This window comes from Zootermopsis nevadensis, unplaced genomic scaffold (genome assembly GCF_977971745.1).
Source record: "Zootermopsis nevadensis isolate Lab colony 2312 unplaced genomic scaffold, Znev_1.0 Znev_ptg000025l, whole genome shotgun sequence".
Classification (NCBI taxonomy): domain Eukaryota; kingdom Metazoa; phylum Arthropoda; class Insecta; order Blattodea; family Termopsidae; genus Zootermopsis; species Zootermopsis nevadensis.
In genome coordinates, this window is record NW_028259157.1 from 10,794,675 (window position 1) to 10,809,248 (window position 14,574).

At 33.3% G+C, this 14,574-nt stretch overlaps 2 protein-coding genes across 11 annotated transcripts in view; one reads left to right on the forward strand and one right to left on the reverse strand.

Moving 5' to 3' along the window:
* On the forward strand, positions 1–13,087 carry AP-1mu (adaptor protein complex 1, mu subunit). 10 transcript variants are annotated; one of them, XM_087355680.1, is made up of 11 exons: positions 239–359; positions 925–998; positions 1,419–1,643; positions 2,505–2,635; positions 2,725–2,869; positions 3,377–3,567; positions 4,116–4,194; positions 4,366–4,596; positions 5,502–5,627; positions 5,826–5,944; positions 11,163–13,087. In XM_087355680.1, exons 1-10 carry the CDS (start codon positions 344–346, stop codon positions 5,922–5,924), a joined length of 1,317 nt encoding a protein of 438 aa, XP_087211806.1. In that variant the 5' UTR covers positions 239–343; the 3' UTR covers positions 5,925–5,944; positions 11,163–13,087. The 10 variants fall into 10 exon arrangements, 6 of the variants coding, with proteins under 6 accessions (XP_087211807.1, XP_087211806.1, XP_087211802.1 ...); XM_087355676.1 differs by lacking the exon at positions 11,163–13,087 and adding an exon at positions 7,075–10,951; XM_087355677.1 differs by lacking the exon at positions 11,163–13,087 and adding an exon at positions 7,392–10,951.
* daw (activin beta chain dawdle) overlaps positions 9,459–14,574 on the reverse strand; it is a 21,817-nt gene continuing 16,701 nt past the window's right edge. The window contains exons 4-5 of the mRNA XM_022081840.2: positions 13,997–14,200; positions 9,459–12,390 (exon numbers count right to left, since the gene is read on the reverse strand). Of these exons, the coding sequence (XP_021937532.2) occupies positions 12,226–12,390; positions 13,997–14,200 (369 nt within the window). The 3' untranslated portion in view covers positions 9,459–12,225. The remainder of the gene's footprint in view (positions 12,391–13,996; positions 14,201–14,574) is intronic.

Sequence of the window (14,574 nt, forward strand, 5' to 3'; positions counted from 1 at the left end):
ACTTCTCTGTACGATACATAAGAATTACAGCCAAAACTTATTATCCGTGATCAGACCTCCAATTACAACAGATTTGTTCATCAGTTGTTTATGTGGCAGAACCGGTTCGTGTGGACAAATTGTAATTAAATATTACATGGTACGACTTTTGTACACAAACGCTTATGGACCAGAATTAATTTCCCTCTAACTTTACATTTGTTGTGCATGTTGTAATATGTCATGAACGGAGAAGCATGTTTGGATAATCGAATGCAATTTGGATGAAATGTCGATAGTTTAGATTTTCTTTCATAATTTGAATAAACTTATAAGAAATGGCGTTTTATATTCGTACTGTGACATGTTCCACATTCTTGGTTTGTACTATGAAGGATCTGTTGATTGCAGATAAATGTTATAATGTTTCGAAGCAAACTTGGAAGCTTATACGAATACAATTAGCCTATTGTGAACTGGGAATACACCAAATATATACCAATATGATACTTCATGCTTATATGTTTTAATTGACCTAATAAGATTCATGGATATTTCAGATTCAGTTAAAATCTTATAGAGATTTCTGTCTTGACTGGATCACACACACTTAAGCAGTCTTAAAAATTAATACAGACTTGATTGTTTAATTTACTTCATGTCTAGGAAAAGAATATGCTCTCCATCAATTTTAAAGAAATGTTTCAGTAGTTTTATATATCTGCAATGCAAAGTAAGGGACAACAAAAATTGACATATTGTAAACCTGTGTGTGTTTGTATATTAGTGATGTATGTAGTTATGTGTGAATGTGCGTGGGGCATACATATATTTTGTTGTGCTGGTGGTAAATGATTTTAAACTGTCCTATTTAATTACATTTTATGTGCTTATACCGATGAGTTACAAGGGCCTATATTATAGTGTTTCTTTCATCCTTTGCAGTTCTTTACTGGAATGTTAGCTTGATTTGCAGCATGTCGTCTTCAGCTGTATATATTCTCGATGTGAAGGGGAAGGTAAATATATCTTTTTAGTAAAGTCTCAAATAATTAATTTTGTTCTCAAGTATATATGTAATTTTTATCAGGACCTGTCAGATATTTAATTTCAGTGTGATATGTGAGTGAAGTATTATCTGTTGTAACTGAAGATCACTGTGAAATTCATCCTAATCTTGGATAATGCATTATATTTTTTAAATTAATTTGTTTCTTGTGCACATTTCAAAGGTACATACAATATGTAATTAATTTATCTCTTGTATTTTACAAGATTTGTTGTTGTCAATCAGTGGATGCAAATGATGTTGAATGGAGAAATAGCTGGGCTTGAGTACTGGTCCTTTAATGAACATTGTAATGTAGTGTTGTAATTTCAGTATCATTCTTTGGGCATGTGTAATGTGCACTCTGATAAGAAACTGTATGATACAATAGGTCCTCATATCAAGAAACTACCGAGGTGACATTGATCTTGGTGTAATTGAAAAATTCATGCCTCTGCTGATGGAGAAGGAAGAAGACGGTATGCTGACGCCAATTTTGCAAACATCAGAATGTACATTTGCCTACATAAAGTACAATAATTTATACATAGTATCCACAACTAAAAAGAATGCTAATATTGCGCTAGTGTTTGCGTTCCTGCATAAGATTGTTCAGGTAAATGTCCTTAATGGTTTGTATTGCAGTTTGAATTAGACATACTGGATTGAGATTTGTAATTTCAGAGTTTTATTTTAACTTTTAAAGCCCATCTGCCATGTGTTATATGACTGCCACACATACAAATAATGGTGCACATTAGAACTATTAGAGTATATAACAGAAGAGGAAACTCATAACTTGTAAGCTTATAATGTTATTTTTCTGCTTATACTCAAATATTGTACTTTTAGCAAGCCAGGATTTTTTCTGTAAAATTTCCAGAGGCACAGCTGAGTTGCCATGCACTGAATATACAAATTTCTGTTTGAGTGAAAATTGTGGAAGGTTTTCTGTTCAGCTTTGTTGAATGCAGAGTATCAGGCTGACACTTGTCAGCCAGCACAGTGTCACTTCTCATTGAGAGGCATTTCATCAAGAATATGCTTCATAATCGCTGCCATGAAAACATTAAAACTTACCAGTGTCTTGAAGCCTATGACACTATATTGAGCTACCAGTAGGTGGTCAGCACTAGTTTGCAAACATGTCTAGGAAAGTCCATTTATAATGTAAGCTAATGGAACTAATATTTATTGATAAATTTTTTACATACTCTTATCACTTTTGAAGAAATCTAACAGTAAAGATATAAATTTAGCAGGCTTTTCTGAACATCAGGGTCTATGGGGGGGGGGGGGGGGGGGGGGGGGAAAGGAATTTCTTGACTAGCTGAGCAGCTGGTACTTCTCAAAATGTACTCTGCTCTTTATTATTGTATCTATCAATACTAAATCGATGAAGGCAATATACAAATTACGTGTATATATTTCCATAACTTTCACATTATTGAGATGTTGATAATAACTTCCTTTCCAGGTAATGATTGAATATTTTAAAGAACTTGAAGAAGAAAGTATAAGAGACAATTTTGTTGTTATTTACGAACTCATGGATGAACTTCTTGATTTTGGTTACCCACAGACAACTGACAGCAAAATACTGCAAGAGTGAGTAGCTGAATAAATGGTTCAGTTTTTTCTCGCCATGGTAAATTATTTATTTACAGTCTGTTATATTATGCAAAAATTGGTTTCAGATACATAACTCAAGAAGGTCATAAATTAGAGATCCAACCCCGAATTCCTATGGCTGTAACTAATGCTGTGTCATGGAGATCTGAGGGCATCAAATATAGGAAGAATGAAGTCTTTCTGGATGTAATTGAATCAGTAAACTTATTGGTATGTGTGTCTTTTGTACCATAATTTAATAATTTTGTCTTTCAACAAAATTGCTGCCTGTATTAACACTTTTGGAGCCAGGGTAGCTCAGTCATTATAGTGACTGTGTTTGATTGTTTTTTATAATATGAATCTTCCTTTGCTGTCTGTTTACTGGTGTAATTTAGGCACATAGTATCATTGTCCTATAAATTTTAAAGTAAGAACTTTGTATTGAAATATTGTAGGGATGTCCATATGCTCAGAATAAGTGTATTACTGTGTATTGGACTGTACTCTGATAACATTTATCATTTTTTCATAAGAGTGGGTGTTTAAAATAGAAATTTATCGTGAGGATGTAAGTAATTTAGAAACTGCAGTAATTTTAGCTGTGCTACATATAGTTATTGAGGGTATATGCAATTTTATTATTATTGGCTTATTGTTGTTGTTTCTTCCCCCCCCCCCCCCCCCCCCCACCCAAATTTCATAATGCTTCAAAAAGGCTATTTTTCTTTGGTATAGGCAAATGCAAATGGCAATGTATTGAGAAGTGAGATCGTAGGAGCTATCAAGATGCGTGTATATTTGAGTGGTATGCCTGAACTTAGACTGGGACTTAATGACAAAGTGTTATTTGAAAGTACAGGAAGAGGAAAGTCAAAGTCAGTTGAATTGGAAGATGTGAAGTTTCACCAATGTGTCCGTTTATCCAGGTTTGTCACTGCTTATTAAAGAACTATTATTGCACAGATTTGAATATGTATTTTATACAAGATACTTGTGAAGATGTCATTCAGCATTTTAAGTAAGTTGTTTATTTTATCTGTTGATAAGTTACGGTTACATTTTTTCTTTTTCAGATATATGTCTGTTGAATGTTTATATTGGAAATGGAAGTTTATTTTTTGCTTTGCAGCAGATATATTTTTATATCTGTACAGTGGAACTTCGATATACCGTGCCTCGTTATACTGCGGACTTGGATATATTGCGGCTGCGATCGTGTCCCCCCCAAAAAATTACATATGTTTTACATATTTCATATATAACGCCGGTACTGAATCTGTCCCCTGAAACCTACGTTATGTCGAGGTTCCACTGTATTTTATATCCACAATTTTAAATATGTATTTTCATATGACAGTGTTTTAATGTTAAGTGGAAGCCACGAAAATGAAAAACTTCTTTCACTTTATAATTAGTATACAGTGTACAAGAACACAAATCTCCAGTTTATTATGATTTTTATGTTATTTTACAGATTTGAAAATGATCGAACAATATCATTTATCCCTCCCGATGGCGAGTTTGAGTTGATGTCATACCGTCTGAACACACATGTAGGTTCAAAAATATGTGTACTTAGTGTTACTCTTATCTGATTTTCTCTTCTATGTCACATTTTCTTAATAGCTTTTTCCCTGTTTCTTGTTCTTTTACTTTATTATTTTGCATAATTTCTTCCAGTCTGTTGTTATATTTTGTGAATGTCACAACACTGTTACTTCCAGGTGAAGCCATTGATATGGATTGAGTCTGTGATTGAACGTCATGCACACAGTCGTGTGGAATATATGATAAAAGCAAAATCTCAGTTCAAACGTAGATCCACTGCAAACAATGTTGAAATTGTAATTCCTGTTCCTGCTGATGCAGATTCACCTAAATTCAAGACTACAATTGGAAGTGTCAAGTATGCACCAGAGCAAAATGCGATAACCTGGACCGTGAAATCATTTCCTGTAAGTTACTGCTATTGTTATTGCTAATCCTACAAAACGTTTGTAGGAGAAGGTGGATGCTTAAACCTTTTAACAGGAGTTGTTATATAAAATTTATACTTTAGCGTATCTTTGATTATATAAGCCATATGAGTAGAGAGGAAGCTCATAAGAAATTAAGATTGATAGTCCAAAAGGATATTTCTAACTGATGTAGCATCACAGTTTATTTACATAAATGTGAGGTCTGGGATTCTCACAGCAGTGAAGACATCAATGATGGTCTTCTGGGTTGTATCACTGGGTGGACTTGTATGTATATACCAGTGTTTCGGAGAAACATGCTATCTCAGACTTCAGGGCTTAGAGTTTACTTTCATTCTGACAAGTAGTCTGTAATCTCAGCAGTGGATCAGGTCTGCAAAAAAATCTTATGAACGTATAAATCACCTCCAAAACATAGGAGCCAGAATAGACACATATGGGGAGAGTCATGACAAAATGGAGCTTGTAGCTGAGGTCATTCCAGTCAAAAATTTCATATGAACATAGGTCTGATTCCTAATGGTTATGGAGCTATAGATGTCAGACATTAAAATAAAAATAAGAAAAAGCAAACAAATGCCTAATAATTTTTATTCATGAATTTACAAGAACTGGTCATTCAAAATAACCACCCTTGGCCTCTATACACATCTTGGCATGGAATGGCATTTCCTTATTTAAAAAGTGTGTGTTTCACTAATGTTGAATAAACTATAAACCACCAATGTTTATTTTACTTTCAACTAAGGTAATTTTTTTTATTTTGCTAGACATCTTTGTATTTTCCATTTTCTCTAACATGATCACTGTAATAGAGATTTGTTTTATTTTTACTCTTTTTTTTCTGGATCCTAACTTACTTTCTGTCTTGCTTCCTTTAGGGGGGGAAAGAGTATTTGATGCGAGCTCATTTTGGTTTACCAAGTGTTGAAGGTGAAGACTCTGAAGGTAGACCTCCAATTCAAGTGAAATTTGAAATTCCATATTTCACAACATCTGGAATACAGGTATGAAATTTGATGTATCTTATTTGTTATATGTCTTTATTCAAAGTATGACATGCTTTAAAATAAGTGACCTATTTCATAAAGGAAGTAAATAAAAATATACTGAATATGATCCTAATATTCTCATGTATTTTGTTCTGTGATAGCATATCAGAATAATTTTTTTTTGCTGTGATAATATAAGGTGTTTTGTTCAAGGTGCGGTATTTGAAAATCATTGAAAAGAGTGGGTATCAGGCCCTACCTTGGGTACGGTACATCACTCAAAATGGTGACTATCAGCTACGCACAAACTAGATGAAACATTCCATTGTGGTGTAAGTTCAGACATGTTGGTGCTGTGTGGAGTATGTGAGTAAATAGTGTAAGAAATAAATGTCTTTTACTGGAGAATTCTTTATTTTGAAAGTAATATACAGCTGAATATTACGTCCTGTTGAATATCAGTAAGAATGTTTCTCATTTGTTTCATTTTTGAGTGATGAGGTAAGTGTTTCATTCCTTTGACTTGTGGATCATATTTTATCACAGGTGATGGAGCATGTTACAACTGGAATCAAAATTGAAATAAAAAGTTAAGTTTTCCAAAAACAAAATGTCATGTAGTTGGCTGGTTGAAAGACATGTATTAATTGAAGCAAAATGGCAGTTTCTAATGTGAAAACATATCAGAGTTTCTGGTGTCGATATTATTCATATATAAATCTCCCCAATTAAACCATTGATTATTTCTTACTCAAATATTTTCTAGCCATGTTATACTCCATTAGTTTCCTTTAAAATTTCACACATTGGATTACAAAAACTGGAGGAGAAAACATTTTCAGTGGTAATTGTGTTTATGTAGGAAAGAAAGGGAAAATGTGTCTGTGTAACATTCACTGAGTATGTGCTCTGTTTATTCATGTACAGGGTCTTTCTAAAAATATGACTCAGTTTTAATTGCATATAATTAACTACATAGCATACATTGCTGTATTTGGTGTATCTGAGTTCAGTAGTCTTGGATCAATGGCTGCCCTTGGCATTATCATGAAGTAGTAATGGTCAAGATGGTGTACGTAATAAAACAACACATATTTTTAGTGAAGAGAGTTTATTTATTAACTGAAATTAAAACTGGGATGTCTTTTTAGAAAGATCCTGTTCCATTTCTACTTGACAGTAGTGACTTTTTGCATTTTTACTAAATTGAGAACCTATCAGAATATAGGTGAGCATGAATTTGTAAAATATATATATATATATAAAATAAAAAAAGGAAAGTAAAAGAAGAAATGTAAGACTTGAGGTTCTCACAGCGGTGAGTATGAAGATATCCGTCTTCTGGGTTATTGCGCTGTGTAGTCTGGTCGATGTTAACCAACGTTTCAGAGGTCATACTGCCTCCGTCATCAGGGCGATGACTACTATACTACTAATAATACTATTCTTTTACGTCCCACAGATGGATGGTGTGGTAATGCCTTTTTATTCTGGGACTTTCACTTTTTAATTTGTCCGGAGATAGGGATTAGCTCTATCTAGTGGGCCCAACTGAGTAGGAACCTGAAGACGGAGATAGAGCCCCATCTCCGAAACGTCGTTTTACGTTTTTTACGTTTTATTACTAGACGATGGATAATATCCAAGTAAATTTTTATTCAATTGACTCTTCACCATCGTCAAGAAGTTTTAGATTTGACATGTCAATGATGTTTCTTCTTACCCAAGAACACTGCACTTATGCTCACTCTTCTCATCTTATCTGTGATGTGTTCCCAGGACCTGTGAATAATTTCCTTGGGGTTTATTTGAAGGAAATACTGTAAATAACTGACACCTCCAGAAGACCTGCAATTATGTATACAAGATAGTAAGATATGAAGTTCTTACAGTGGTGAGTACAAAGATCACTGCCTTCTTTCTGGGTTGTAGATGATGGAGGCTTGCTACCAGACTACATGTCGCTACAACTCTGAAGACAGCCGTCTTCTTACTCACTGCTATGAGAACCTCTAGTCCTGCTATGTACACGACTACTGCTGTATGAACTTAAATAATTTAGAATGTGTACAAGAAAATTATTTGAGCATCTTTTTGAGTCTAGAAGTATTAGTTGTATTATGGTTCGTGGTGTACTTCTCTGACACTGTGAATTATTAAAGTTTGTTTTCGTTACTTTGCCTAAAGTACAGTGTAAGGCAGAAAACTGACGTGGTTGTATATAGAAAATCGCAGATCACAACACAAAGATCCTATCTTTTGTTTAGAGATTAGTGTGGCTGCAATTTATATATTTTTGAATGTATATTTTATTGCTACATTTCATAATTACATGTTTAAAATATACTATAACAATACACAAAGAGTTCAACAAATCAGATTCATTTGAATGTATATTGTAATTTTTTTAATTTGTGTTAATATCATGCAAAGACAAGCAAAAATACATTCACATTCAGGAACATACAAATATAATTATATTTTTATTAAGTAGTCAAAATGTATAAAACAAAGAAGAAAAACTGTTTTATATGTTATAGATAATTTATGGCAGACCAAAGGCTAACTAAATACAACATTTAACAACAGGAAAGCAGACAATTTTTCCATCCATTATCCGTATTGTTATATTCTGCTGTGTGAAAAATGGAAAGCATATTTTCTTCCGTAGATCACCTCTCATGTTATATACAATTATTTATCATTTATCCTACAGTAAACATCCCTTACAATTCATTTGGATGTGTTGCAACATAAATAAATAAATATACTAATAAATACATAGTGTAAATAAATTACATCTTAAGCTATATATGACTGAAGAACTGACAGCAATTATAACATAGAAACAAACTTGTTTCATTCATTGGTAATAACATTACATTAATAGTAGTAATGATAAAAATATGAGCTTTTCATCAATGTTTTGGCCTTACAGCAGGCAGTCTGCCCTCTTTGATCATTTACAGTTATTTAATATATTTCTGTCTGCTGTAAGCAATGCAATTCCTGCATCCAAAAATTCAAATTGTGAATGTTTTGCATTTAGAAACACAGAATAGGAAATGATTTTCTTACAAGAGAAATGCATCAACCAAATCAAGGTACAAGAATGCTCCATGTTCAAAACTGAACATTTGTATTCTTTGTATGAAAATCTCCAAATTCCTCATTGTATGACTCACTCTTATCATTAAAATTAGTATACATCAGTAATAAAGGTGATAATTGTTAACATGGCTTAAAGACCTAGCTGCTGAAACATCTAAAAATGCTGTGCATGGGAGAATTCAGATTATGAGGGCCTTGACATCTTTGTATTTAGAACCACAGTCAATGAAATTTATATACTTTAAGTAGCTGCAAAATAATTCTGAGTCTGGATGACCATTGCAAATACAAACGTGGGAGGTAGAGGATGACTGCAAAGTGATAGCAAATGTGGAGAGGTAACTGAGTCCTTCTCTGTATACTATCAGATGTGAAATTATTACATTTAGTAGTACATGCAGGTTAATGCGTGTGCCTGCATTGCTAGAGTTTTACAGTTCATTTGGTTCACAAATTACAGTGTAGTATAAAATTCAGCGTGTCATTATGCCACTGATTGTGTAAAAATTAAAAGAGGAAATTTTTTTCAATTCAACTTTTCATGCTCAGACTGACTGCTGTCGTGCTCCGTTTTGCCCTTTCCATCTTCCCCTCTTTCAGTGACATAGCTGAAGCCAGAGTAATTCTGCATCCACTGTAACGTTGGATATTAGGTAATTTTCACAACTACGATGCATCATTCTGTCGTGGTAAATGCTTAATGAGTTAATGAAACTAAGTAATTCAGTGTTAAAAAATAATGAAATGTAGGGAAATGTAACTATTCAGCATTATGTATTGGAAAGGAAGCACTGTAATATCGACAAGTAACAATTCCTTCTCACTGCTTCAACTAAGAAGAGTATCTCTAAAGTATGAAATAACCATAACATAAAATTGGCTGTTAATGCAGTATCATGTATTACTAGAGATGTGTGAAATGGTTCCAAGTTCCAATTACATTGTGGATTTAGGTTCACTCTTCTTTCAGATACCTTTAGTAAAAAATACTGACTATGATATTAACATTCTTTTCAAACCGCTACAAATGTTTGATAGTCAAATATAAAATATAGCTTCAAATTCATGTCTTGCTGCCATAATTATGCAATAAGTTTATACCCATAACTCTCATGTATTTGAAGTTTAAGGTTGGGTTGAAAATTCAGGTGCTCACACATCTCTGTATCATAAATTCTGTTGGGTGAAGTGCTTTAAAAGTGTACTTCATGAATTTTAATTTTTTAAATGAATTAACAATACTTATGACATTCACATGAAAGACAAATAACATTTACAAACTTATGCACATAAAATAAATATTATACTACAGTTGTCTCCTTATTTCTGTGTGGGCATGCAGATCCATATAAAAGAACAGAAACTTCTTGCAATAGTTCACAGTGGCAGTTGTGATACACATTGTGTGAATTAACAAAATAGTTATAAATTAATAAAAAGAGACAGGAAAATTGTACTATATGGACTGCGCAAAAATTCCGAAGGTGTTCTTTATGTCACACACCACTTACTGTTATGTCATTAAACACATATAAGAACAGCAGTCAGTAATAGGAACAACCTTCCATTTGCTATGATTACTCTTCATGCATCCACATATTTATTAACTTGTGAATTGATACATTTATAGAAATGCACATGTATCTGGGTGTGAAAATGCAGTAATTAATTACAGTGCTCAATAATTCAATTCCTTCAGCAGAACAGACTTTCTTCTGACAAATTTAGACAGTTTCCTGAAGTAATACAAATACTAATGGGCTGTTTTCTGTAACATATCACAAAAATTATATAAAAAATATACTATTCCTATGATTATTGAGTATTATATTAGTTTCAGCAATTCAGCAGAAGAATTACAACAGTAAAAAGTCAATATCAGGAAATACCCAATACTCCTTTCACATTTGGTGAATTTTCCCCTCAGAATTGTCAGAAGATATCTGTTCAAATGTTTCAGTTGATTCACAATTTGTATTATGTCATTTTTAATAGAGACTGCAATAAGTACACCTGAAACTCTGTGCATGTGTACATAAATATGGAAATCTCTCAAAAGTGCTCTGAGTGCATACAGCTGAGAAAGCCCATTTAAAATTTCAGTTTCTTTGTGCTAACTTAAAACACTTGGATACATACATGTATACACACACATACCAAGACATTGTAATTATCACGGAATAACAAACTAATGGAAATGGTCCTTTGAAATTAAATGGTGAATGGTTTCTTCTGTTATCCCTTTCATACTATTATCTTAGTTCATTCTTTATCCTGTATTTATTTCCTACCACTTTAAACTTAAAACAACATTGAAAAATATCGGCCATGCTTCCTAGTATGTTATTTCAACATTTTCATCACATATTAGTAGTACTTCTTCAAACTGACTGACTGTAATTAGCACTTGTAAAGAGAACACTTTGCTTTACTTTACAGAAAATGATTAAGCCTGTGAACACAGCCAGATATACAACAAAGAAAGCAAACATCAAACTGGGTTTTACAGATCTTGTCAAATTTAAACAGCCTCATCATTGCCATCATCATCATCAGCAGCAGCAGTAGTAGTAGTAGTAATGATTTAACTAGCAGTAGTAATTGTGGCAGTAGAGGTAATACCATTATAAAATTGCCATTAAGGGTTTAATTATGTTTGTTCATAATGAAGGGCTGTGCAGCAATTCTGTAGAACTGTTCTCAGAATAACATTGATATTTCTATTGACATTGTTATTTTTACTAAAGTAATCGTTATTTAGGTACTGAAGACAAAGTATTTGCAATACGCATTGTCTTCATTAATGCATTTCATTCAAGTGACCATTGCTGGGACTAGGCATTTCTGTATCTCAGAAAAATTTTGAAGGTTATGTCCTCTTCTAAGAAATTGTAATTTAAAAAACCCACATCTTATATATATTAAATAAAAGAAATAGTTGTTCTTCTGTTCAGTACATGTTCAGCTTTGTATAGAATGAAATTAATGTATTTCACAAGAGCATTACTTGCTTTCTGTTTGCCACTACATTGCATATTAATTTCTTTGCAATATTACTCACAGCATTCAGTATTAGTCCAGTGTTGATTTTAATTTAGTTTAATGAGTAGTCAGAAAACAGCTGTCAGTTAATTCAATAGCTGATATTTTTATTATTTGTGAGTGACAGTTCATTCCCTTCTAGCGACAGTCATTTTGTTCAATTGGTAACTTGATCGTTTGAATCTATAGGTTAATTATGGAATCAGTCACGGATTTAACATCAAACATATCCTTGTTGCAGGAATGTTATTTGTGCGTTCGTTGTTACATTACCTATTTAGTAGATACATTAATAAACCAAGAAACAAACAACATTTATTGATTAAAATATTGAAAGGAATTATCATTCTCAAAAGAGTGAACTCTTAATTTGAAGCATGGCAAGGGAGCATATTTGTTGCAGGTACAAGTAAAATACTGTTCTGGAAGAGGTCAGCTTAATTAAAGCCTTACTTACCACTTACATGCAACCACATGCTTCCACCACCATGTTCGGCAATGTTGCATGGGTAATCGTTTGATTGTTGTCCACATAGAGCATTTGAAGTGATGATAGCTTTGTAGGTGAACAGCATGGTACCAATTCTAATTGCCTGGCACTTGAACTATGTAGATACAGCAGTCTCTATAAAGAAAAATTGATACATTAAAACTCAGAATTGTTCTAACATATTCATTGTCTGAATGATCAATTTTAATTTTTTTTAATACTGGTAGGAACATTTGTACAAAGTTTATCGGCAAGTGAAGCAGTTTCGTGTACATATTTTATAACATTCCATTACCAGTTTTTATTAATGTTATATTCATGCAGTAAATATATGTAGAAAATAAAATAAGTCTCTTACATTTAAAATCCTAAAAAGTATTGAAAAAGATCACAAATTTTATTGTTGAAGCTCTTATATATCTTAACCCTTATCATCTGTTCATTACTTTACTCTAAAATACTAACCCTCCTGTCAGTTTAGCTTCCCCCTACACCACAGTATTTATACTGTTTATGAACAAAAAAAAAGGCAAGAGTAATTACCATGGAGTCAGACCCACTGATTAAAGGAAGGAAGGAAATACAAGTGTTTCCATCCTTACTCTTAAATTTGCTTTAATAACTTGATACCTACCTCTCATTGTACAAGTATATAATGCGGATGAAAAACGTGTTGCTGTCCTCTGTTAACAGTTTGCCCAGGAGGTTCCGCTATGTGTATTTTCTTTTCTCTGTCCCGCTCTTTACATTGTTAATTATTCATATTTTCTGTAAGCATTTTATTTATGTAGACACACATGTAGCTGTAATAAAATAGGCACTAGCTAACTAACATGTGGAGCAGAGTCCTTGTGAAGTTAGTCTAGTCAATAAGTTACCCAACTTTTATGGAACTGGAAAATTCATTACCATGTTCAGAAGAGCCCGCTACTCATCTCTGTCCTGAGCCAGTTGAGCCCATCCAATCCCTCCAACCCTATTCCCTAAGGTCTATTTTAATATAATTCCCCATTTACATCTAGGTCTTCCAAGTGATCTCTTGTTTTCTTCAGGCATTCTTCTTTCTTCTTCTTCTGTTTCTTGACCGTTACTTCGGTCTTCCGGTGCCTAATATTTTCTTCCATTCTTCTCTATTTTCCCATCCTTCCGGAGGTAGTTTCCACTCTATCATGATTCTTGTAATTCTATCGTTCAATCCTGGTCTCAGTCTTCCTTCTCTCTTTTTGGTTGCCATTTCATAGTAATTTTTGGTAACCTTTCCTCCTCCATCCTTTGCACGTGTCCATACCAAATCAGTTGTCTTCAGGCATTAGAACCAAAATTTTATATGCATTTCTCAGCACCCCTATGTGCGCTGTATGCCATACCCATCTCACCCTCCTTAATTTGATCATTCTAATAATATTTGGTGAAGAGTACTAATTGTAGAGCTCTTCATTATGCAGTTTTCTCCAGCCTCTTGTCATTTCATCCCTCTTAGGTCAAAGTACTCTCCTAAAACAACCTGTTCTCATTTGCCATCAATTTGTATATTTCCATAACATGAGAGACCAGCTTTCGTGCCCACGTAAAATAACAATGAACATCAGGACCGTGTCTTTTGCGATCTAAAGACTTAAGCAGTTGCACTGGCCAAGTATACACCTTATTCCGGATTGACGTAGTTATTACTGAAATATTTTAGCTGATAGACTGATAGTGTAATATTATAACATGACATCTTATTATGTCTCCTGCTCACCTGAATTAACGAACTGTGGTGGGCACCACTTTGTGTGATTGAAGCAGCATTATTACATGATCCACGGCAGAAGTAAGCATGGTAACCTGATGGCTGCAAAATCCACTCGTCCCATCCAATATCAGCGAAAGATATATATAGATTCTCCCTACAGCATTCAGACACACCTGGGTGACAGTTTATGTTGCGTTTTTGCCGTTGATTCTGTATATATATATATATATAGAAGATTAATAGTAAATCAAACATTTTAACAACTGACTCTTGGATATTGGGATCAACTATAAATGATGCTTGAACTATTAAAGTTGAATATGGTTTACAGGTAGCGTAATACAAGCTTTTCTTTGATTGTTTTGTGTGTTTGTAATTAGGAATGCACTGAGTTGAAGAAATAGTGGATTAAATCACGAGGGAAAGACAAATTTTTATCGTGAACTCTTATCTTAGGTTCCTAATTTTAGTTAAATCAGGATTTATGATTTCTGATTGAAAAGTTTTCTGTAGACTTCATTGTCAGTGAATAGTGAATATTTCTTCCTCATATTTAGAAATTAGTCAATTAGAAATTGAGAAAT

Bases quoted from the DNA above. Each gene is read 5' to 3' on its own strand.
- AP-1mu (XM_087355680.1), top strand. The intron at 1,644-2,504 runs GTAAATGTCCTT...CTTCCTTTCCAG, and splicing joins TCCTGCATAAGATTGTTCAG to GTAATGATTGAATATTTTAA. The intron at 4,597-5,501 runs GTAAGTTACTGC...TGCTTCCTTTAG, and splicing joins GGACCGTGAAATCATTTCCT to GGGGGGAAAGAGTATTTGAT.